The 25,025-nt window shown below is 44.8% G+C and overlaps 2 protein-coding genes across 3 annotated transcripts in view; both read left to right on the top strand.

Annotated features, from left to right (window-relative positions):
* Window positions 1-16,045, top strand: part of PKD2L1 (polycystin 2 like 1, transient receptor potential cation channel) — a 36,327-nt gene extending 20,282 nt beyond the window's left edge. Inside the window, 14 exon segments of the mRNA XM_022569054.2 lie at window positions 5,050-5,177; window positions 5,642-5,895; window positions 6,851-7,075; window positions 7,244-7,431; window positions 7,434-7,471; window positions 8,153-8,320; window positions 8,503-8,684; window positions 8,966-9,101; window positions 9,960-10,058; window positions 10,268-10,389; window positions 11,542-11,668; window positions 12,442-12,560; window positions 12,814-12,937; window positions 13,617-16,045. Coding sequence (XP_022424762.1) covers window positions 5,050-5,177; window positions 5,642-5,895; window positions 6,851-7,075; window positions 7,244-7,431; window positions 7,434-7,471; window positions 8,153-8,320; window positions 8,503-8,684; window positions 8,966-9,101; window positions 9,960-10,058; window positions 10,268-10,389; window positions 11,542-11,668; window positions 12,442-12,560; window positions 12,814-12,937; window positions 13,617-13,790 — 2,084 coding nt within the window. The 3' untranslated portion in view covers window positions 13,791-16,045.
* Window positions 16,046-16,058: 13 nt separating this feature from the next.
* Window positions 16,059-23,168, top strand: BLOC1S2 (biogenesis of lysosomal organelles complex 1 subunit 2). Of its 2 annotated transcripts, none has more exons than XM_089898054.1 (5): window positions 16,059-16,078; window positions 16,655-16,771; window positions 20,126-20,245; window positions 20,920-21,024; window positions 22,353-23,166. In XM_089898054.1, the coding sequence occupies exons 2-5, from the start codon at window positions 16,729-16,731 to the stop codon at window positions 22,382-22,384; spliced, it is 300 nt and encodes a 99-aa protein (XP_089754180.1). In that variant the 5' UTR covers window positions 16,059-16,078; window positions 16,655-16,728; the 3' UTR covers window positions 22,385-23,166. The 2 variants fall into 2 exon arrangements, with proteins under 2 accessions (XP_089754180.1, XP_022424760.2); XM_022569052.3 differs by lacking the exon at window positions 16,059-16,078 and adding an exon at window positions 16,140-16,251 and having other exon boundaries at window positions 22,353-23,168.
* The last annotated feature ends 1,857 nt before the right edge of the window (window positions 23,169-25,025 follow it).

Below are 25,025 nucleotides of genomic sequence, written 5' to 3'. Positions count from 1 at the left end.
CGGAAGCTTTTCTAGCTCCATTTTCCTCAGAAATAATGCAATCTTTTTGAAAATGTCGTGGTTTTCCTATAAGTAAGGAATATGTCACAATAAAATAAAATCCAGTGAAAACAGGCTTAAACCTGAATGGAATTTTTTGTCTAGGTAATGAAAGTCCAAAGGAGGACAGGGTTCAGGGCTGATCAATCCAGTGGCTTAAGGACATCATCAAAGACTCACCTGTTTCTGTTATTCAGTTCTGTCAGCTGCACAGTCAGTTTCATGCTAAGCCTGGATCATCTGGGGCTTTCTTATTCATATCTAGTAAGAGACAGTAGGTCCCAAAATGTTCCAGAAATCTCTCTTCATGAGTCCTTGATCTCAAATGGATTACATGCCCATCCCTGAACTGATAATGGTACCAAGGGAGGGGTATTTGTGGATTAGCTTAGCACTGAGCTCCCTTTCCAAGCCCTAGAGCCAGCTGTGGATTCAGCATCTGGCAACATATGTGAGATGCTTAGTAGAGGTGTGGTACCTCAAATAAAATCATGGTATGAACCAAGAGAGGGTCTTAGGAAGTAGTCACAAAGCCCAATATAGCATCCAGCACCTGGAAATTTCATCCTGTGACTTGAAAACAAATAGGTAGAAAGATTTTAAAAATGATTTTATTATTTTTATGTTCTATTATTATAGCATTAATTGAACTCTATGGGAATGAAGAGAAATAAAATCTGCCTATTATACTGTTCATTAAAAAGTCCAATTTTCCTTTAAGGTCTTATATATTTACTATTTTTAAAATATTTAAATGTAATGATAGCAGCGAAACAATTTTGCATTTTGCTTTTATTACCATTTCAATGGTTGTATCATACTCCATTAAGTGGCTCAGTGATATAAGTTATTTATAATTATCTATAATTTATTGCCTCTCTGTAGGACATTTAGGTTGCTTGTAATTTTTTGATGTTGTAAATAACCCAGGTAACATTTTTATGCCTGCGATTTTTTTCCTTCGAGACTCATCTATGTCAGAGTATGATTCTTCATACAGATTTATATACATTTATTCACTTATACCAGAATGAAGAAATTTGAAGCTTCTTTTTAAAAAAATTAATTTATTATTATTTTTGGGGGTGCATTGGGTCTTCGTTGCTGTGCGCAGGCTTTCTCTAGCTGCAGCAAGCGGTGTGCGGGCTTCTCATTGCAGTGGCTTCTCTTGTTGCGGAGCACGAGCTCTAGGTGCACAGGCTTCAGTAGTTGTGGCATGCAGGCTCAGTAGTTGTGGCGCACGGGCTTAGCTGCTCCGTGGCATGTGGGATCTTTGCTCCGCGGCATGTGGGATCTTCCTGGAACAGGGATCGAATCCGTGTCCCCTGCATTGGCAGACGGATTCTTAACCACGGAGCCACCAGGGAAGTCCCTGAAGCTTCTTTTAAGATGCTGATCTTTTGAGTTTACCAACTGCTTTCATAATTTGCCTCCTGACTCAGATATTGAACTCTTCAAATAGTTTTCGTATAAGGATACCTTATAAACGTGCACAATCCTAACCATTTGGATTGACCTTTGGAAGGAGAGTCAGGTCCCTAATCAGAAGGATTTTGAGTAGTGGAGTGATATGTTAGTATAATGTAGAGCAGTGGCTAAATTCAGGGTCTTTGGAGAGAATCAGACCTGAGTTTGAATTCAAGTCTACCTCTTTGCTATCTGATCTTTGGACAAATTATCTAATAACATTTTGGATTTCAGTTATCTGCATAAAATACAGATAGTTCCTACTACTTTATGAGGTTTTTTTTTCAGGATTATGGGAGAAAATGTATTCAAAGCCTGGTGAATAATAAGCGTCAGTAGTAGTGATTATCGTTATTATTCAGCAACTGTGAATTTGACCTGAAGCCAAGGGTAAAAGGCATGATATAATGTATAGGAGAATTTAGTTTCTGTCCAAGAGAAAAAACATCAGATTCCCTGTAGTGGATGTGGCCACCTGGTCTCTGAATCCCTTTCACAGCATTCTCATGCAGTCATTGTCCAGTGTCTGAAAATTTCCTGGAATGAGGCCCTCACTACACCTAAAAGGTGTTAAAGTGCTGACATACTGACATTTGATATACTGACACAAATTCTGATTCCTCCCTGTTCCTGTCCTTTCTCTGGCCTAGTGTTACCTTTTGAAGCACACAGAGCAACTCCACTCCTTCACTGGATCTTAAAGGAAGGCTCCAGGAAGGCCAGCCACTGCCCATTGCAGGAACCCCTTCCACGTGATCCTCAGCAGATGGTCCTTTGCTGACACTCTCAGGGGCAAAATGGATGTTTGTGAAGTGTGGTCCTTTTCTTAATAGGAAGCACTAATGGTTAGGAATCTCTGCCTTTTATGAAACTTAAGTTTTCCCTCCTGTAACTTCTACCTTTTGGATATAGTGCTGTCCTTAAAGCAGAACAGAATTCGTTTACTATGGAGGGAAACAGATTTGCATTTGAATCCTGGCTCCCTTAGTTGTTTACCTTGGGAAAGTGACTTCAGCCCTCTGAGACTGGGAAATAATAGCACCTAATACATAAGGTTGTTGTAGGATTAAATGAAATAAGCATGTCAAGCACTTAACATAGGGCACATATTAGGTGTTCTGAGTATCAGTGCGCATTTGACTAGGTGAAACCATTTTTCTCAGAATACATAGTCTTTACTGTCTTGGATAATAATCAGTGATGTTATGCCTCCGTAAAGGGTTGACAATCTGTTCAGAGCAATACTGATTTTGAGTGGTAACTTTGGAGAATTGGAGAGGAGGAAAAGATATAGCCGTGACTACCACCTAGTGGCCATCTAGAGGTATAACAATTTAATCAGCAATGTCTTTAGGAAAAGTTCAGCTCACTGACCATCAGTTCTAACTGCGGCGGACCCTCAGCAGACAGAAGTTTGATTTCCAACCCATTTTCCAGATCCAGAAGAGTTGAGTCTGAGTCCTACAGATACTGAGGATGGGAATCACAGATTTTATTTATAGAGAGGTCAAGTCATTTCTTGGAATTAATAGAGTGGAATGCGGAAATGTGAAATAATAATGCTTTCTTTTTGCTGATTTCCTCCTGGAAACGTATGATGTTGCTTGTGCCTAATCTGGGACCACTCACCGGCCTTTCTTTCCCCCAAGACTGTGGATGAACTTCAGTCCACACCAAAGCATTCCCTTTCCAGAAAGGGAATAAAATATGTTCCAAGATTTGAAAATAAAATTCTTAAAGGGAATTGCTCACAAGAGGCTGACAAATCCTACTTTAAATTTTTTGATTTAATTTTTTGATTTAAAGTTTAATGAGTGAACTGAAAAGTTACAAGAGTAATACAAAGAGTTCTTACATATATTTCACCCAGATCTCCCAAATACGAATATTTTACCATGCTTGCTTTTCCTTTATCATTCTCTCTCTCTGCCCGCCTCTTTCTCTTCACACATACACACACACAACTGCTTGAGGGTAAACTGCAGACATAATGTCCTGTTATTCCTAAATACTTTAATGTGTATTTTGTAAAAACAAGGAAATGATCAAAGTCAGGAAATTATCGATGATCCAGTACTATCATCTAATGAACAGACCTTATTACAGTTTCACCAATTATTCCACTAATAGCCTTTACAGCAAAAGAAAAAAATTATGGTCCAGGATGTAGTCCTAACTAGATGCACATATTGCATGTAGTTTTCATGGTTCTTTAGTATTTTAGGACAATTTCTTTGTTTTTCATGACCTGGCTAAAAAACTGAGTAACAATTCAAAATATTGACAAATTATAAAAAGTTTTATAGAATTATAAAAATTTTAAAGAAAAGACAGGAATCCATGAGTTCATACTGATATATATACATGAATAAATTAATGAGGAAGAAGGAAAAGCTCTTCCTGAAGAGAATGCCAACTAATAAATGCAGAAGGAATGATGGAATGAGAAAATCACAGCTTGACAACCTTAATAGTAATAATTAGGCAAAAGTTGTCAAAGGATGCTAAAACTAGTAAGTGAAAGATTGATGAATAACAGGATATTTGCATAGTTTCCAAGTATTTCCCCACAAAATATGTATTCATTACAAAGAGAAAAATAATAATTGTATATTGAAGAAAGCTGGATGATACCACCTTAACAAGGGATCAAAGTTAATATCACCAGTAGTAATACAGTTACACAATTTATGCCTCCTAATATCATGCACTGAAAAGGACACGGTCTCCTTCTTTGATATTCCTTGCCAAAAATGTATAATCTGAATTTAAACACAAGGAAATATCAAACAAATCTAAATTGAGGGGCAATCTATGAAGTAAATGGCTTATACTCTTCAAATTGTGCCTTTAACCAGAAAACTTATAGCGTCCCTTGACAGCCCTACTTCAGATGTGTGTATTGGGGTGGTCAAGGGAGATCTAGTTCTTCAGGGCAAAGGCCAGGTTTTATTTTGATCTGGGGATGCTCTGAGTCCCTCTCTCAGGAGACAACTGTGCCCATCAGGATGCACCAGGGCCAGAGGTGCCATGCCTACCTCCTACTCCCATGACTGCAGAGTCGCTGACTCCAAGGTCCAGGATACCACATCTCCATTGTACGATATTTGACCAGGGCCTTAGCATACTCTAGAATTTGGAGGCATCTTCCCAAGGGCATTAATAGAGGACAAATAAAAGGAAGCACTACCTGATGCAGAAGGTAGAAATTTCCTGGCTCTGGGGAGTAAGAACTAGGAAGTTAAGCTGGTTCTGGAAGAGAAAAGTGAATATTCAGAATGACGATGTCAAGAGATAATTACTGAGTGGAGTTCAGTCTTTCTGAGGTGAGTTGGGAAGAGAGAAAGAGAGCTTATAACCACAACTCTTCCCTAATGTGTTCCCTGGTTTCCCCAATGCAACCGTCAGCCTCCTTAGCCAACTCTAGGGGATAGGTCCCATCCGGGTGGCATCTTTGGCCTCAGGGCAGAGGCTTTCCTGTCCCCTCTGGATAATGGAGAAGGGAACAGTGTTCAAGACACAGCCTCTTGGGTTGGTTTCTAGTGACCTATGGGATGACAAGCTCCAGCGCCTATTACTACACCAAAGTGAGGTCTGAGCTCTTCTTACATACCCCATCAGACACTGGAGTCTCCTTCCAGGCCATCAGCAGCATGGCAGACTTCTGGGATGTGAGTATGAGATATCCTCTGTCCCTCCCCTCTTCTTCTCAATGGCCTAAAGCCTGAGGCCACAGGCCAGGGTTCAGGGATGTCAGACAGTGGATAAGGCCATATCCAGAGACCAGGTCATTCTAGAATCAGGCCGAGTCAAAGGATCAGGCATGAATTAAAGGGTCAGACTAGACAGAGTTCAGGTAGTGATAGGTTAGAAATCAGGATGATAATCAGAGATTTAAGTCAGTACTTCAACTAGTATTGAGAATCAGAGGTAAGGCAGAATTTCAAACTGTATTTTAAATAAAGAATAAGGCCACATCAGGCTAAGATCTGGCCAAGGTTCATGACTCAGCTGAAGAGTCCAACAGAAGCATACTGGAGACAAGCTGGAGGGGTCAGGGAGTGTGGGAAAGGGTCATTCTAAGGGTAAGGGTCAGGATGAGGCTGGGTCAGGTTCAACCCAGTTCGTGGTCGAGTTTGCCCAGGGCCCACTACTGGACAGTTTGTATTGGACCAAATGGTACAACAACCAGAGCCTGGGCCGCGGCTCCTACTCCTTCATCTACTATGAGAACCTGCTGCTGGGGGCTCCGAGGCTGTGGCAGCTGAGGGTCCGCGATGACTCCTGAGTGGTGCACGAGGACTTCCACGAGGACATTCTGAGCTGCCACGACGTCTACTCCCCAGACAAAGAAGAACAGCTCCCCTTTGGTCTCCTCAATGGCATAGCGTGAGTGAGTCCCCCCACCAGTGTCGCAGGGCTTGCCCCTCTGAGCCTGACACCATCCCAGGTTTGGGAACCACTTCCAATGAGTCTTAAGGAGCCTTGGGGGTACTTGGGGGAGCTGGGGGGCATCTCTCTGAGACCCATCTGTGACTGTTTGGAGACCTTGGTCTGGGGTCACTGAGGAACAGAGAGGGTGTGTTAGCAGACAGAGCCATAGCCTCTGGACTTGCTTCCACACACAGGTCACAGTCACAGTTGCCCTACTCTGGAGGCAGTCCTGCCAGAGGAAGCATCCTTTCTTGCCCAGAATTCCCTCAGGCGTATGGAGAATGGATGAAACATTGATGCTGCCACACAAGTCATGCTTGGAAGAGTCTGACCCTTGGAACTAATAGCGGAAGGCAGAAAAGGGCCAAGGATGGATGAGGAATTAGGGAAGAAACGGGAGATGTGTGGATAGGACAGGAAGAAGGGGAAGGAAATAAGGGTCCAGGGAGGAAAGTTTGTGGACAGAACAGAAAATCATAGGGTTAAGTAGACAGGTGCAAAACTACAAGAGCAGAAGGGGTCTTTTCTGGCTTATGTGGGCCGGGTGCTTCCCTTATGGGGACTACTCAGGCTGGAGTCAAAAGTGGGCTTGGGTTTGTCATCCGTAGGCTTGGTGACAACGTGAAAATCAGGAGATTTACATTTGAGTTTCAGTTCTGCCACTAACTAGTTGGATTATCTCAGATATCTGAGTCTTAGTTTCCTCATTTGTAAAATGTAGATAATATTTACCCTCCCCTCCTCAAATAGTTATATTAAACAAGGTAATATATGTGAAATATATTATATATATATATATATATATGAAACTGTAAAGCCAAGACAATTATAAAGTATTGCCGTTGCCTTGGGAGACCAGCTTCTGCGGCTGGTTCAGACCTCTCTGCTCAGATGGCTTCTTCTGTGACAGATAGACCTACCACTCGCAGGATGAGCTGGGGGGCTCCTCTCACTGGGGCCAGCTCACAAGCTACAGCAGAGGTGGCTACCACCTGGACCTTCCAGGATCTCGACAGGCTAGTGCAGAGGCACTCAGGGACCTTCAGGAGGGCCTGTGGCTGGACAGGGGCAGTCGGGTGGTCTTCATTGACTTCTCAGTCTACAATGCCAACATTAATCTTTTCTGTGTTCTGAGGTGGGTCCCCTTTCCCTGCCTTCCCTCCATCCATGGCTCCTGATTCCCTTCTCCTCTGCTGGAGACCCTTCCCTAAACTTGTACCCTATGGTGGGGGTGGGGAGGGGAGGGGATGGGTAGAACTGTTCCAGCCCAGGCCCTACCAGACATCTCCCCCTCCTCCCACAGACTGGTGGTGGAGTTTCCAGCTACAGGAGGTGCCATCCCATCCTGGCAAATCTGCACAGTTAAGCTGATCCGCTGTGTCAGCAGCTGGGACTTCTTTATCATTGGCTGTGAGATCATCTTCTGCATCTTCATCTTCTACTACGTAGTGGAGGAGAGCCTGGAGCTCCACATCCACCGGCTTCGTTACCTCGCAGCATCTGGAACATTCTGGACCTGGTGGTCATCTTGGTGAGGGACAGATATCTTAGACTTGGGACATATGGGGTGGTGGAAGGGATCTACCCTGATAGGGGCTCCAAGTTCTTCCTTTTGGAGTCTCAAGTCCTCCTTGTGACTTCTGGTCAAATCACTGAGTAACAGCTCTCTAAACCAAAGGCTGATGTTCCCCTGGCTCAGCCCTGGAAAAATCCTGTCTCTATATCCCCTCTCCCTCTGGCTTATGATCCAGGCCCTGCTCTTTTATTTTTGTACTTGATATTAATTTCCTCTTCTGTCTCTTGCCTTCATGACCTGTCCCCTTGACACCCCCCCCCGCCTTTTCTCTTCACTCCTATTAAAATTTTCTGCCTCTTCATCTTCGTCACCTTCCTATTAACAGGACACATTAATTTCTGACCAAGGCTGGGAAGTGGTGGGGGAAATAAAATTGCTTGGCTCCATTTCTCCATGGTCCTTTACAACCTACATATTTACCACTGGCCCTAAAGACTTCTCTTGGGTTTTAAGACGTTCCCCAATCCACCTATCCAGTTCCTTTTGAACCTGAGATAGTCAACAACTCAGCAGGGAAGGATGTGGTTTTTCTCCCCACCTGTCTTATGCACCGTAGCTCACCCCTGGGACCTCACTGTTGAACTTCCCTTGAGATCCTCTTGACTCTCTGACACCACCCGGGTTCTGTTGTAACAGCTCTCCATCGTGGATGTGGGCTTCCACATATTCCGAACCCTCGAGGTGAATTGGCTGATGGGGAAGCTTCTGCAGCAGCCAAACACGTATGCTGACTTTGAGTTCCTCGCCTTCTGGCAGACACAATACAACATGAACGCCGTCAACCTCTTCTTTGCCTGGATCAAGGTACCCTGGGATTCCTCACCCCCAGCAACACCTCAGGGCACGCGTTCTCCCTTCCTCAGGACTTGTCTCATTTTCCTTGTCTGGTGTGGCAACTCCTGTGGCCCCCTTAGGCCCCTGGGATGGACCGTTCCAGGCTTTTCTGTTTTCTTCCCTAATCGCTTGGTTCAACATGGCCCTTCCAGATATTCAAGTACATCATCTTCAATAAGACCATGACCCAGCTCTCCTCCACGCTGGCCCGCTGTGCCAAGGACATCCTGGGCTTCGCCGTCATGTTCTTCATCGTGTTTTTCGCCTACGCCCAGCTGGGCTACCTGCTTTTTGGGACCCAAGTGGAAAGCTTCAACACTTTCATCAAGTGCATGTGTGTGTTCTGCCCCTTCACTCCTCCCTGGCCCCTCACCCTCCAGCTCTGTGGATGTGTGTATCCTTGGGGCAGCTGGGTATGTGGACGTGGGCGTGTCTGTGCTTAAGCATCTGTGTGAGTTCCTGGAAGCCCTGGTGTGTGTGCTCAGTGTCTCTGCACCCTGTCTGTCTCCATCAGATTGGGCGGAGGTGCAGGGATGGGTCTGAGTTCACTGAAGAGCGGTAGGGAGGAAATTGGGATGGGGTCAGCATTGTGGTCGGGCTCTGGGTGAATCCCAGACCCCGGTCTCTCGGTTTCACTCAGTTCCGGATCATCCTTGGGGATTTTGACTACAATGCTATCGACAATGCCAACCGCATCCTGGGACCAGCCTACTTTTTCACCTATGTCTTCTTCATCTTCTTTGTGCTCCTCGTGAGGGTCCCTCTGAGGGGTGGAGATTTGGGAACCTGAGGGGTGGAGACGTGGATGGCCTGCAGGGTGGGGGTTTGACCCCCCTCCATGTTCTGCACTAATGATTATGATGGGTTTCTCAAATCAAGGGTGGAGAGGTGGGGGAGGGAAGAGCTTCCGGATCTTCTGAGAGCTGGCTAATGTGTGGTCAGCACAGTTAGGCAGTTTGCAGAGTATAAGGAAATCTTCAGGCTCCCTCACTAAAATCAAACCCCTATCCTCCAAGGATGGAAAGAGAAGGAAAAGTGCCTCATGAGGAGAAGAGACTGCCCCTAGAAGCTTCTCCGCCTATTCTCTAAGACTCCCCTTCCTCTGGGGATCTCTGGCTTTTTCTACTACCACTGTTTTGTATTTGCTCTCTCTCCCTGCCAACCATGAAAGATCTGGGTTTGATTTTTATCAGAAAAGCCAGTGTGTTTCTTTATTTGATCAGTGGATGGGGATACAGACATGGATTGGGGATGGATGGTAAAGAGAGCACAATTTTACTCTCACCGTGGAAAGTTTCTGGCTTCAGTGACTGGTGGACTCTTACACGGAGGGGGTCTGTGGCATATGTTGGGGTATCTTTGTGGTCGTTACTGCAGCATTTGAGTGAGGACATCCGGTTGATGAGGGAGCATGACCCATCTGTAACAGAATTGTGCTGAAAGGCTGGGCTCTGGGGACCCAGAGATGTGGGGATTAGTGGGCTGCAGAGCTGGGGCTGAAAGCACTGGCCCTTTTAGAACATGTGTCTGGGACATTAATAGGGTCAATGGGCTCGATGCTGTTAATGGGTCTGGGAGTGAGGACCCCAGTCCCTGTTTTATCCTCCAGAATATGTTTCTGGCCATCATCAATGACACATACTCAGAGGTCAAAGAGGAGTTGGCTGGACAGAAGGATGAGCTACAGCTTTCGGACCTCCTGAAACAGGTGACTACTTAGTCTCCTTGAGCCACACATGTGCATCAGGGCCCAGGTCCAAGGCTCTGTGTCCTGGTCTGTGCCTGACTGGTTAGGGGCCTGTGCCCATGTGTGCCTTCAGCTTATCCCTGGGATCCTGTCACCCTGTGGGTGGGCGTGGGAGTAAGAGATGAAGAGGAGGCTGTGGGAACTGGTGCCTGTTTCCTTTCCCCTTCCAGGGCTACAACAAGGCCCTCCTGAGGCTGCATCTGAGGAAGGAGCAGGTTTCAGACGTGCAGAAGGTCCTGCAGGGTGGGGAGCAGAAGATCCAGTTTGAGGATTTCACCAACACCTTGAAGGAGTGAGCACCCAGAGATCCAACCTTCCCTGACATTGGTCTGTAAGTCCTTGACCCTCAAGCATACATCCTTTGCCTATAAGCCTCTGATCTTGGACAGTGGGCCTTTGACCTTGGTTTACGGGCCTTTGACCTTGGTTTATAGGTCTCTGATCCTGACCTTCAGAACTGTGCCCTTGGTTTAAAGGACTCTGACAATGTTCTATGATATTCTGGACCTTGTTGAACAACTCTTAGGACTAGTGTAATAATGATACCCTAATCATCGTATACGTGCCTCATTCCCAACTAAGATCAGCATAAAACTCTGATCTTACTTCTATGCTCCGCCACAAACACAGGTCTATTTCCTTAGCCATCCTCTCCCTGCTTCCCAGTTAAACATATTAACAAGCATTGAACAAATATATTGTGAGCACCAGCTGTGAGCCAGGCACACAGTTGAATGAGACAAAGTCTTTGTCCTCCAGGAGTTCATAGAGTCTGTAAGCAAATAAACAGAATCCCTGAACAAGTTCCACAATAGAAGTAACTAGAAGAGAGGGAGCATGGGGTAATAAAAGCATATACAAAGGCAAAGAGGTATGAAATTGAGCAACATATACAGGAGTAATAAGTAGCTGAGCATTGCAAGGTATCAGATGAAAGGTCGGGCAGAGCAGATGAGGCCAGAGAAATGGGCTAAGGTCACACTGGGAAAAGCCTTGAACACCACTACTCTATTCAAAGAATAGGGTGCCCAGGAGGGATTTTAAGCAGGGAAAGGGTATATTTAGTCTTGTACTTTAGAAAGGTTAATTACTCTAATTGCATTATGAAGGATGGATTTCAGGGGAAGGGAAGACCATAGGGCAGGGGGGGTGGGGGAGAGGGCAGGTTATCTGGAGGCAAAGAGATTTTGCAGTAATTCCTTTAGGAGATCATGAGGGCCTGAACCTAGTCAGCAGGAGTCAGGGAAGGAAGAAATAGATTCAAGTGATTTCTTGGGGGGTCAAATCGCTACATCTTGGATATCCTGGCTTTCTCGTGTGGCCCCCTTCTTCCCTAGAGAGCAAGGCTCTTGCCAGAGTCTAGCAAAAAAGAGTGGGGAGTCCATAACAGAAAGCTCCCAGCCACGGCAGGTCAGAAGTCATTTCACCACCATGTTCTCCTCAGGCTGGGGCACATAGAGCATGAGATCACTGAGCTCACGGCTGCCTTCACCAGGTTTGACTAAGATGGGAATCACATCCTGGATGAGAAAGAGCAGGAAGAAATGCGGCAGAACCTGGAGGAGGAAAGGGTGAGCCTGGCTGGTGGACAGGCTACAAGGAAACTGCTCACCCTACCCTCCCTGCCAGCACACCTGGAACACAAGCCCAAACTGGAAATCCTCTGACAGATGGGCAGGAAAGAGCTCTCTAGAATAGTGGTTCTCAAACTGCTGTATATTAGAACGCCCCGGAGAGCTTTAAAGAAATCCTCATGCTCAGGCCACACACCCTAGCCCAGAATCTCTGGGGGAGTTGGGAGGCCCAGCCATCAGTCCTTTTTACAACCCCCCAGGTGACTGCAGTGCATAGCCAAGGTTGATCACCATTGCTCTAAAACATCATCTTAGGGAGAAAAGGACCAATTGTCTGAGAATCCCTGACAATTCCTTCTGAGCAGCTGCCTCCTCCTTGGGGTTCTCCAACTCTGATCCTTAGCTGCCCCTGCTATGCCTGCTTCATCCCTATCCAGTAGAGACCAAAAAGCCAAGGGTAAAAGGAACAGTGCCAGGACACAGTCCCTGCTCTCCCAAACGGAGTTGGCTTCTAGTGAGCGCCTCATTCATCAATGCTTCAAGGAGCTTGTGTTTTGTTTCTTCTGGAGGTGATTCTCTCCCAGAGGTTAGGCCAGCTTTGTGTTCAGCATGACCATTCTGATACTGTTGTCTCCAGAGTCTGAGAGGGAAGGGGAATAGCAAGCACTGGAGCCCAAAGCCCGGTCCCGCGAGCCCGGTAGAGCAGGTGATGGAGCAGGACCTGATGGCTTCCCAGTTGTCTTCTCTCTGCTCTCTGACCTCCTGATCAGGTGGCCCTGACCGCTGAGACTGAGAACCTGCACCGGTCCACTGTGAGTAGCCCACCAGGCGAGTCGAGTCCAGAGGCTGCCAAAGCAGGTGGCTGGGTTTCAGGAGAAGAATTCTACATGTACGTGCAGCCCGGGGGCCCGGGGCTGACTGTGTTTATGTCATCCTACCTTGAGCTTCTTTCCACAACCTTCCAATTCCCTGTACTACCCCAGGGAAAACCCCTCTCCCCCTTTAGTTCTCCTGACAAGGCTGGGCCTTACCTTCCTTGCTCCCATCCAGACACATACTCTTCTGTACCCGCTATCCCTGGAATCACCCAGCCCTCCACACACATATTTCTGCTCCCTTGGTCTCTCTCAAATCTTGCACAGGCTCACAAGGAGAGTTGTGCAGCTGGAGACTGTCCTGGAAGGAGTCATGACCCAGATTGATGCCATGGGCTCAAAGCTGCCGATGCTGGAGAAGAAAGGGCAGCTGGCTCCCTTTCCAGGCATGGTGAGTGGTCTCTCACCTGGATCCTCTCGGCTCCCGCAGTTGAACTCTACCATCTTTTCCACTCAGTGGGTAGAGGCAAAACATTTTTTAAAAAAAATACATTTATTTATTTGTTTGTTTTTGGCTGCATTGGGTCTTCATTGCTGTGTGCGGGCTTTCTCTAGTTGCGGCGAGCGGGGGCTACTATTTGTTCCGGTGCACGGGTTTCTCATTGCAGTGGTTTCTCTTGTTGCGGAGCACGGGCTCTAGGCGCACAGGCTTCAGTAGTTGTGACACGTGGGCTCAGTAGTTGTGGCTCGCAGGCTCTAGAGCACAGGCTCAGTAGTTGTGGTGCACGGGCTTAGCTGCTTCAAGGCATGTGAGATCTTCCCGGACCAGGGCTCGAACCTGTGTCCCCTGCATTGGCAGGCAGATTCTTAACCACTGTGCCACCAGGGAAGCCTGAGGCAAAACATTTTTGAAAGACCAATGTTTCAGGCTCCTGGGGCAACATGTTCCCAGTAGTCAGTAAATCGTGGAGGTGGGGGTTGGAGGGAAGACCTGAAGTTGGTTGCTCTGGCCTTGAGGGCAGCCTTAGCCTCTAGGAGAGGGTCTAGGGTTGAAGAAACAGATCCAGGTAAAAGGAAAAGTGGGACACAAACTCCTCCTCCAAATGACCTGTCACTTTTTATTCCAACAGCGGGAACAAGGCATTTGGGAGCACCTGCAGGCAGCCCCAGCTGTGACTCCAGCCCCCTGGGGACTCCAGGGAAGGCAGGAGAGTGGTGGGGGAGGGGTCCTAAAGCATCAGACAGCAGGCTTCTCTGTCACCACCTCCCCAGAAGCCCCCTCAGCACACGCCCTCCACTTCTAGGGCAGCGGGTCCCACCACTGCTGCTGCTGAGTCCCGCCCTGTGCCTGGCCTTCTGAGCCAACGTTTCTCTGTATAACTCTGTGAAATACCTCCCGCTGGGCCTCTCACTCCCTGTGCTCTGAACTCTGCTGTGTTGATTTTTTTAAAAGTCAATAAAAAATAATAAAGGAAAGGAGGGTAATAACTTTCCTAAGCATCTGGATAGCCATGATTTGTGAAAAAAGTAGAAGCTGAGAGAACAGCAATATCTAGATGTCTTCCTACTTGCCAGTGAACCTTTTCCTCTGTGCATCTAGAGGTCTACTGCCAGTACCCATGGGGTTCATGTCTTCCCTATAGGGTTTCCCCGTGAAAGAGAAGGGGAAGCCAGAGAGGACACTTTCTCTCGTGGGGAGAGTACAATGTTGCAGAGGCGTTGGAGTGGTGACCTCCCCCATCCTTCCCCAGCAAAGTCCAGGAAGATGGGCTTCCCTGGTGGCACAGTGGTTGAAAGTCCGCCTGCTGATGCAGGGGACACAGGTTCGTGCCCCGGTCCGGGAAGATCCCACATGCCGCGGAGCGGCTAGGCCCGTGAGCCATGGCTGCTGAGCCTGCACATCCGGAGCCTGTGCTCCGCAACAGGAGAGGCCACAGCAGTGAGAGGCCCGCGTACCGCAAAAAAAAAAAAAGAAGTCCAGGAAGACTCAGTGGAAGAGCCTACCTCCAGACATGTCACTGAACAGTGAGGGGGCTGTAAACCAGGACAGAGATGGAGCCTGAGGAGAAGCTGGCAAAGAAGTGACCTCAGGATTCTGAGATATTTGGATAAAATGTGGGGGACTCTGACTCTCTTCCATAGGACAATGTGGGTTTGCCTGGTGATTATCAATAAAAACCCTTAGGAAAACCAGGACTTTGCACTTGCTTCGGGGACTGCAGGGGAAAGAAGAGAGTCCAGAACTGTGAACCATCCTTGTACCTGGGCTGGAGAAAGCTCATCCCTGCTGGGAGGTGTAGAGTTGAGGCAGTGACAATGTGAAGAAGCTGGCTGCCCCAGGAGTTCTGAAAGAAAAATTTCTGACTCATAGGAATAGTTTGAAATAGTGGACACTACCATTGGAGGGAGTGGAGACAGTGACCTAGGGAGGCCTGGTCCTTAGAGTGAAGAGATTATGGTATGTGTGTTTGTGTGTGCATGTGTGCGCTGTTGGGTGTGGGCAGTGAGAGTGCAGATGGAGGATAAGTAGGAATAAGACAAAAAACTCCTACACCAAGATTCTGGATGTATAGGCCTGCATCCTGAGACCTGATATCTATCCCCTCTCTCTGCCCCTGTGACCTTTATCCCTCCCTCATTCTGCACCTTCCATTTCTCTCCAGTTTCTTTTTTCATCCATTCCCTTCACCCACCTGCATTCTCCCATCCCATCAAATACAATCTATACACCCAGAAGTCTTGTGAAACAGCTGAATGCAATTAAGATAACCAGAGCGTATCCTCAGTCCTAAAAAACTATGGTCTAAGCTTTCTTCAAGAAAGGCTGTTTCGGGACTTCCCTGGTGGTGCAGTGGTTAAGAATCCGCCTGCCAGTGCAGGGGACACGGGTTGGAGCCCTGGTCTGGAAGATCCCACATGCTACGGAGTAACTAAGCCCGTGCGCCACAACTACCGAGCCTGTGCTCTAGAGCCTGCGAGCCACAACTACTGAAGCCCACAAGCCTAGAGCTCACGCTCCGCAAGAAGAGAAGCCACAGCAATGAGAAGCCCATGCACCATAATGATGAGTAGCCCCCGCTCGCTGCAACTAGAAAAGGCCCATGTGCAGCAACAAGGACCCAACACAGCCAAAAATAAATAAACAAAGAAACGCTGTATCAACCCAAGAGATGTAGGTGCCAGACTGAAGTTTGGGAAAAAAGGTCCAATGAGCCGATATTAACCTAGGACATAGGAAGGGAGAGTATTTCGGCTCAGGGATAATGCCCGAAGGTTTCCCAGAGCCTAGATGAGACTATCTTCAAAAGCAAGGATTCCTTGAGCAGTCTTAGTGACTAATAGCAGCCGGGGTGAGGATTCTCTGGGGAGGGGCTAACTTGTCTCCGGTCATTTTAGTCAGCAGGCCGCACTGGGCTCGACCCATCCCAGAGAGGTCTTACTAGGCTAGTGATTCCGCCAGGGAGTGGCCGCAGAATTGAGCGCATCCTTTGTTCCAGACATCAGACCTCTTGGCATCTGATCGACTCACGAAGCTTATTTTAGCTTCAAATTCGGCTTGGTACCTACGCTTGGCTATCACTCGTTCCTTGCGGTATGGCTTAGCCCAGAAGCGCAGAATCACAGGGCAATGAACTCCGGGCGGGGAGGGCGGGGCACGCCCGGCGCGCATGCGCAGGCATCCCAGAACCAGAAGCAGCGCGGGGCCGGGCATGGCGGCGGCGGCTGAGGGTGTCCCAGAGACCCACCGCGAGGAGCCCGTTCGGGGTATGCGGAGTGGATGGGGACGAAGTGTCCAGTGGGAGGCCTGGGGCTCTGGGTTACGGGTCCGAGGTGCCAGGGCTCACCTGGCGGGAGCGGGCAGGTCGGAGGGGCGCGCCTGTGTGTACGCGTGTTTGTCCTGTCCGGGCGACTGAGAAGGTTTGGCCGCGGGGTAGAGTGTGAGCTGAGGCCGGTGCAAGGGAGCAGAGTTGGTGTGTCAGGTGGGGCAGGGACGAAGTGAGGGACTCGAAATTACGGCACATGGAGAATGGAGCCGATTTGATGCAATGAGGACAGGTGGAGGGATGTAGGGAGAGGCGTCTGTGGCTGGATTAGGACCAGGGCAGGGCGGGACACTTACTCATTCTCTTTTTTTTTTTTTTTTTTTACTCATTCTCTTTTGATCCAGATGATGCCGCAGTGGAGACCGCTGAGGAAGCAAAGGAGCCCGCTGAGGCTGACATCGCTGAACTCTGCCGAGACATGTTCTCCAAGATGGCAACTTACCTGACTGGGGAACTGACGGGTGAGGCGGGGTCCGGGCTGATTCCGCTAGTTCCAGGCACCACTCGCTGGAGCTGGGGTTTGGCCCTGGTAGGCCTGTGAGGTGCTTTAGCAGCGTCAGTCTGCGGCTCCCTCCCTAACCCCACACACCTCAAAACATGCCTGGTGGAAGTTTGGGGAGGTCAGGAATGAGTAGGAAAGAAGTCCATCCGTTCCCTGGAGAAATTCACGAATTACTTTCAGCAACACAGGATAAACAACGAGGTCCTACAGCATAGCACAGAGAACTATATTCAATAGCCTATGATAAACCATAATGGAAAAGAATGTAAAGAAAAAAGAATGTATATATACGTATAGCTGAATCACTTTGCTGTACAGCAGTAATTAACACAACATTGTAAATCAACTGTACTTGAATAAAAACAAATTCGGTACAGAAACACATAAGAATACTTAATACAGCCCTGCAGGCCTCCGTAGTGCAGACTGAGGCTGAGAAAACAAAAAAGAATTCATCAAGAAGTGCTTCTTTGGGGGAGGTGCATTTTGAACAGGGCTGTAAAGCGACTGATTGGCCAAAAAGTGGGAAATGACTGGTGAGTGAGGTGGTATAAGCAAGCAGTTTGTTGGCTAAGCAGGTGTATTTACGAGGTTAAAGGGAAATGGGGAGTGACCTGCAGATTTAAGGATCTATTAGGCTCGTCTCTCCCACCCTTTGGGACATGATTAATTTTTTGATCCAGTGTGTATTTCCAGGTGAACACATGACTCATGTGTGGAGGAGGATCTAAAAAATGAAGTCTGGTCCAGTGTGACTTTTCATAAAGGCTGTTATGTTGTTTCACTTCCCCAGGAAGTTGCTGTGAGCTAAATTTATGAACCAGAATGTATGGGAAAATGCTTGGTGCAGAATAGGAGGGGTTGTGTCTCCAACAGCCTATTTATTTATTTGTTTGTTTATTTCTGAGCAAAAGAAACCAAGCAACAAAATCTAGATTTTTTTTTTTTTGGCTTTTCTTTAAAAATTCCAAAGATTTGGCAGTAGTAGTCCCCCATTCTTGCAAGGCTCTAATTGGCTAGAGTTGGGCATTGTCTCCTTTAAATGGACCAGCGCTGTGCAGTTTGTCCCCAACTACTCCCTGTTTTCTCCCTTTTACTGAGACCTGGTGTCGGTTGCCATTTATTACTGTTCTTATTGTTGTTTTTTTAGTAGTGGTACAGAAATGGTTTTCTGTAACAATGTCTATCAAAATTGGTAAAGTAAATGATAGACTAAGACTAAGAGAATCATAGGTTCCAAGAAGTGGGAGAGTGTATTTCTTTGTAGAAGTGAGTAATCTTGCATTTAAAATGCAAACACCTGGCTTGCTTCACTCATTTACATAATATTGTTGGCTCCTGGGTATTTGAGTGTGTGACTCTTGTTTGAGAGAGACTCATTTGATAGCAGTGAGAGTATGGATATGGAGGAGACACAGAAGAGCAATATTTCAGATGAAAAGTAACCGTCTGTGACAGAGTGATGGTAAAAGGAATGGGGAGGGGAGCATGGATGCAAGAACATTATAGAAGTGGAGTTTATAGGACTTGTTGAAGTGGGTGTTAAGGGATGGGAGCAGCTTAAGATGTGTCTGCAGTTTTAAGCCTGGGTGATGTCATCAGCCAAAATAGGCAGGTTGGAAAGAGGAACCATGTTTAGTGTGAAAATAATATTTTCAGTTTTGACTTGGCTGATTTTAGTTATTACTGGGACACTCAGGTGACTGTTATCAAGACATCCAGGTGACTTCAACATGTGAATCCAGAGCTCAGAGAGTGATCAGAGCAGGAGAAACAGATTTGGAAGTTAACCTGCATAGCAGAGTGAGTTGAGGCTGTGCAGGATGAGACTGCCAGGGAAGAGCATAGAGGTAGGTAAGAGGACCTGGACTAAAATCTCAGGGAATGCCTGTACTGGGCAATTAATTTGTTTTTATTAACAGTACTTAAAGTCCCTAGGTTTCCAAATGATTTATTACAAAATGAATTTTAAGTGGATTGTAATTTCCCTATGATTGTCATTCTTACCTATACAGATACTTTTTTGAGTTTGAAAGGAAGCTAGCATAACCCTGGGAATGCCCATGGAAATGTGCCACCCATGTAAACATCAGCCATGTGTCACAGCTGAGGGAAAGTTGAGAACTGACAGTTAAGGGGCTTAGATGAGAAGAGATCTGGTATAGAAACTCAAAAAGAGCAGTTAGAAAATGCTATAGCAGCCGAGGGAGATGGGTGTTTCATGAAGAGAGAGAGATCAGTAGTGTCAGATGTTATGGAGAGGCCCAGGAGTATAATAACTGAGAAAAGGCCATGGATTTGGTGGTTCGGAGAGCACTGATGACCTTGGAGCTTGTAATTTTTCTGGGTGGTGGGGACAGAGACCAGACTGGAAGGGTTTACATGAGTGAATGGTGAGGAGTAGGAAGCAGTGAGTGTAAGCTACTCTTTCAGAAGGGTTAGCAGTGAAGCTCCTTTGCTTTACTGAGCAAATGATGTAGGTGTACAATAGAGGGAGTGCTTTGGGGCTGGAGGAAACCGGAATATATTTCTAGATAGAGAGGAAGGCGCCAGGATGGAGAGAGAGCTTGGAAGGGCAAGGGAAAGGAGATACTGAAGAGAGGCCCTGAAGAGGTAGCAGGGTTGGGATCGGCGCACAGGAGGAGGAGCTGTCGTGGCGAGAAAAGGAACGCTTCTGCCTCTTGAGAAGACACTGGGGTACAGAGAAGTTTGGAAGTGAGGCAGAAAGATTGAGGCAGTTTATGTAAGTGGGCTTGGCTTTGGGGAAAGTTGGAGTAAAGGCCATTTGCTCTGAGTAGGGATGGGGAAGGGAGTTGAGGATGTGAGAAGCAGGCAAATGGTTTGGAAGCCAGCGTATAAAATGGAGTACAGAATCACAAGTAATAAATGAGTTACTAAGAAGTGTTGAGGTCCTAGTTGACTTTATATATATTTTGATATATATATGTATTTATGCTGCAGTCTGCCAAATTATATGTTTTCATGTTGTAGAAGTACCAAGACTGTTTCACCTCCCTTTTCTTGGTACATGAGTTTATCATTTTCCTTTCTAACTAAGATCCTGAAGCTTCTGGATTTTATTTGGTTTAAATAGTTTGCTGATTGTTGCCTGAATTTCTACTTAGACATTTAGAGTACATAGGCTGAGTATAAATGTCATAGATCAAAAGTGGCCTGCTTCTTTGACAATCCCTAGGTCCTGCCTTGAGCTACCATTTGGTAGTTAATTCCGCATTCTAGTTATCTAAACAGATCTTAAAGGCATCACATCTTCTGTTTTGTTTTTTTTTTTTTTCTTCTGTTTGTTTTAAAGCCACCAGTGAAGACTATAAGCTTCTGGAAAATATGAATAAACTAACCAGCCTGAAGTATCTTGAAATGAAAGATATTGCTATAAACATTAGTAGAAACTTAAAGGACTTAAACCAGAAGTGTAAGTAATAATTTTTTACAATTAAACGTGTTTGTATTTAATGTTCTTTTGTGCTTGGGGCAGTGGAGAAGGGAAGGGAACATGGCCCCTGTCCTCAGGGAACTCATTTTCTAAAAGTGAATTAGAAAATTAAGGTGAATTTCTTCCATTGTGAGGATTAGCATGCTTTGGTGGTATGGTTATTTCTGCTTCTGAATTTTGATTTGATCCGTTTGTTCCTGGAAAAACAGTGAATTAATTTAACAGTGAAACCTATAAAGGACTACTTTATAAACAGAAAACCAGAACATCTATAATTGGAAAATGCTACTTTAGACTGGTAGAATATATTTTCCCATTGACTTATACTTGTGTTCCCTGTCTTTAGGGCTCTCCTTCTTGGTCTGGGAGTACCCAAGAAACCAAATCAGTAACGGAAAGATTGCTTGAGGAGCAAGGAATTTAAGAGAGGAAAACCAGTAGATGAGAGAGACTTAACTTTGTTTAGGTCACCGTCATACCTGATCAGCTAGCTACTGTCTTCTAAGGCGTCTGCCTGCTAGTGATCAGAATCATGTCACTCCACGCACTCTGTCTTAGGCAGAGCTGAAGAGACACTAGCATGCTTACTTCCACTTTTTTCTGCACTCCTTGTTGATGTTGTATAAACCTGTGGTCTGTCTTTGTTTTTAAAGATGCTGGACTACAGCCTTATCTGGATCAGATCAATGTAATTGAGGAGCAGGTAGCAGCTCTTGAGCAGGCAGCCTACAAGTTGGATGCATATTCAAAAAAACTGGGTAACCATTTTTATTTCTGTTTTGATTTGATGAGTACCCTCCTGCCAGTATGACCTTATATAATAAGATGATTAACATTTATGATGTGCCTACAGTGATCTATTTTAATCTTCACAAAACCTCTTGAAAGTAACTTTTTATTAGTGACAATAATAAAATAACATTTCCTGAGTACTTAATGATATATCAGGCACTGTTCTTAATATTTTGCGTCTATTATGTTTTTTATCCTTCAGTCTCTGAGGTAAGTACATGATTTTTATCCCCATTCTATTGAAGAGGAAACTGTGGTTGAAGGGGTTATAACTTGCTTAAGGACACAAAGCTAGTATATAGAAGAGCTGTATTTCAAACCAGGTCTGATTGATTACAAAGCTCAAGCTCTTTGTTGTGGTTCAGCAGGCTGAAGCATCTTTAATAACGTAGATACATGTCTTAAGAAACAGAGTAGTCAATCAAGGCTTTCTTGAAGGGTTACTTTTCCTTTAAGGAGGAAACTGGTACTAGTACTGATGCCTTGCTAATTGACTCTGGCTCTTATATCCATGATTAAAAATAATGCAGTTGTTTTTAGCCTAGATGTAATTTACAGATTATTTTATTTTTGTCATTGACAGTAGTTGACTACTTCAAAAGATTGGTTTGTAGCAGACTGAGACATGCGTGGTAGTTAGCAGTTTCATTGTCCACAATTAAATTTACTAAATGGTGACTGTGAACTTTAGAAGGCCTTGTGCCAGATGCTTTCAAGGTTTTAAAGAAAAAGGGGATCCATAACATTGAGGTTTATTTGATGGTCTTTTAAATTTCTGTATCTTTCAAAATTGTTTTCCTAGAGTGAGGGGTAGGGATAAGAAAATAAAAGGTGAAACATACTTCTTGAAAGTCCCAGTCTGGCTCTCAGAGGGTGCCTGGGACAGAGCCTGGAGAGGCAATTTCCTGTGCTTTGTAGGGCTCCTGGTGGCTCAAGTGCCAGTAGGTCTGCTTAACCCTGGTGGAGCATCTGATCAGGTACTGTTGATAGGGTTAGAACTTAGGAAACTCATGTTAGGTGCTCAGTTCTGTGTGTGTATATTTGACTCCTTAAGTTGTGCACATTGATTATATTTGGACAGATATCCAAATATCTGTCCTTAGCTAATATGATAGTTGCCATATAGGTATGCCTATAATTTGGATACAGTTTGGACAGCTAAGAGGACTGAAGTTAATAGATATTTTTTAATGTAATAGACGTTTTTGAATTTACCTAGAAATGCTAACTGAAAAGTATCTTTGTAAGAGCCAATTTAAAAAGGTATAACTTCTTCTCCCTCTCCCCCCTACAGAAGCCAAATACAAGAAGCTGGAGAAGCGATGAAAAACTTATTCCTGTGGGACAAAGTCTTTTTTAATGTGGGAAGAATGTTTTATAAGACCTGAATCTTGAGGCTGATGAATTGTCAAAACTCCTCAAAAGGCAACTATGCTGGTTGTCCCAGAAACTTCACAACATTGGAGTAAACTGAAGGACTGTGGCTACTCCTGGAAGAACTTCTTCTGAGTCAGAATCCCTCAAAAACTCACGCTTATAACTCCTTACCTTTTACTTGAATGCTTCATTATCCATTCAGGACAGAGACACTCTCAAATTTGCATAAACCTGGACTTGCCAGTAGAATCAAATGAGCGGGCCTGTTTTCCCTGGTAGCAGTTGATTACTACATTATTTTCTTAAATGGTTGGTTTTTGAGTTACTGTGTAAATGGTTGTTTTTTTCTATTAAGGATGTAATGTATTGCTAACAAGATTCTAAATTAAAAAAGGAAAACAAAACAGTCTTGTTCTTGACAGTTTGTCACCTTGTGAATGTCAGTAATTTACATTTCCATAACATTGCAAATAACAGAAAATCTTAAAACAATTTCAGGCCAAGTCTTCTAGACTGAAGAGAAACAGTGAAAGGAGTGTTGTTGCGATAGTTTGGTGTATGTGATGGGCCCCTCCTCTCTGTTCTCTGTATGAGTCAGATGGCTGGGGATGGATATCATCTTGGCATGTGCTCCCTTTTGGAAATATAAGGACAGGATGTGTACGTGTGTGTACGTGTTAGGTGGGGAGGTAGGGCTGCCACTCGGGCTGCTACTCATTAAATAAAGCATTTTTATAAAATATCTTCCTACTTGTGTCTGCAGGGTCAGGGGGGGCTCGCAGGGACCTGTTTTCCTTTCAGACTAAAGACATCAGTGGATGGAGGATACTGACTGACCAGTCTAGTTTGGAAGACAGTCAACCATATCCAGAGTTGGGTGTTAGTGGTTAGGAAGGTGCCTGAGGTCCCCAATTCCATCTCCAAAAGAGTTCTTAATTCTGTTTTTGTCATTTCCCACCATTTAAGTTCTAGTCCACCATCATTTATCCCCTTCTTCTCTGGACTATTGCTGTGGTCTTACCTTACATATCCCTCCAACCTGCAGTCCAGGCTGCTGGCAGACCAATCTTTCTAAAATGTAAACTGGCCACATTTCTCCTGCTTAGATTTCTTTCATGACTTCTCCTGGCCTCTTTGAAAAAGCCAGACTTTTTAAACTTAGAAACCAAACTTTTAATAAATATTTCGTATTACTTTTGTGTTTCTGAGGGTGAACTAGTCTAATGTAATTCTCTTTGGCTCTTTATTAAACTTTCTATAACTTTTTCATACAAGATTGGAAGCATTTAGCCAGATACACATCCTGACACAAACCAGCATTTTGAAATTGATATACATAAAGTGGACAACATCCCCAATTATATTTATGATATAGGGTTCTCCCAAGATAGAGCTGAAATTGCCACAGTTTTAATCTTTCATTCTATTAATGTAGTATATTACATTTATTGATTTGTGTGTGTTGAATCATCTTTGCATCCCAGGGATAAATCCCAATTGATCATGGCATATAAGTCTTTTAATGTGCTGTTGAATTTGGTTTGCTAGTATCTTGTTGAGAATTTTTACATCTATATTCATCAGGGATATTGGCCTGTAGTTTTCTTTTCAGTATCCTTATCTGGCTTTGGTATCAGGGTAATGCTCACCTCATAAGATGAGTTTGGGAGTGTTCCCTCGTCAATTTTTTTAGAAGAGTTTGAGAAAGATCAGCATTAATTCTTTTTTGGGGGGGCATTAATTCTTTACGTGTTTGTTAGAATTCACCAGTGAAACCATTTGATCCTGGGCTTTTCTTTGTTGGGAGGTTTTGATTACTGATTCAAAATCGTTACATATTATTGACTTGTTCAGATTTTTTCTTCATGACTCAATCTTTGTAGGTTATATGTCTCTAGGAATGTATCCATTTCTTCTAGGTTGTCCAATTTGTTGGCAGATAATTGCTTCCATAGTCTTTGTCTTTCTGTAGTCTTCTCTTTCATTCATAACTTTATTTGAGTCCTAATTTCTTTTTGTCTTGGTTAGTCCAGCTAAAGTTTTGTCAATTTTGTTTCTTTTCCAAACCAACTCTTAGTTTCATTATTCTCCATTTCTCTATTGCATTTATTTCTGCTCTAATTTTTATTATTTCCTGCCTTCTGCTAACCTTGGGCTTAGTTTGTTCTTTTTCTAGTTCCTTGAGGTGTAATGTTAGTTCCTTGAGGTTTATTTGAGGTTATTTTTTCTTGATATAGGCATTTACAGCTGTAAACGTCCCTCTTAGAACTGCTTTTGCTATATCCACAAGTTTTGGTATGTTGTGTTTCCATTTTCATTTGTTTCATTTGATTTTCCTTTTGATCTCTTTTTGTCCATTTGTTGTTCAAGAGTATGTTATTTAATTTCCATGTTTTTGTGAATTTCCAATTTTTCTCCTATTACTGGATTCTAGTTTCATGCCATTGTGCTTAGAAAAGATACTTGATATAATTTCTATCTTCTTGAATTTATTCAGACTTGTAGCCTAATACATGATCTATCTTGGAGAATGTTCCATGTGCGCTTGGGAAGAATGTGTTTTCTAAAGCCAGATTTCCTAGCATGCATA

Source organism: Delphinapterus leucas, chromosome 16 (assembly GCF_059928025.1).
Source record: "Delphinapterus leucas isolate spDelLeu-1000000601 "Yukka" chromosome 16, BTC_Dleu_Yukka2, whole genome shotgun sequence".
Classification (NCBI taxonomy): domain Eukaryota; kingdom Metazoa; phylum Chordata; class Mammalia; order Artiodactyla; family Monodontidae; genus Delphinapterus; species Delphinapterus leucas.
Note: the sequence above shows the minus strand (reverse complement) of the source record. Positions and strands in the feature narration are given on the sequence as shown.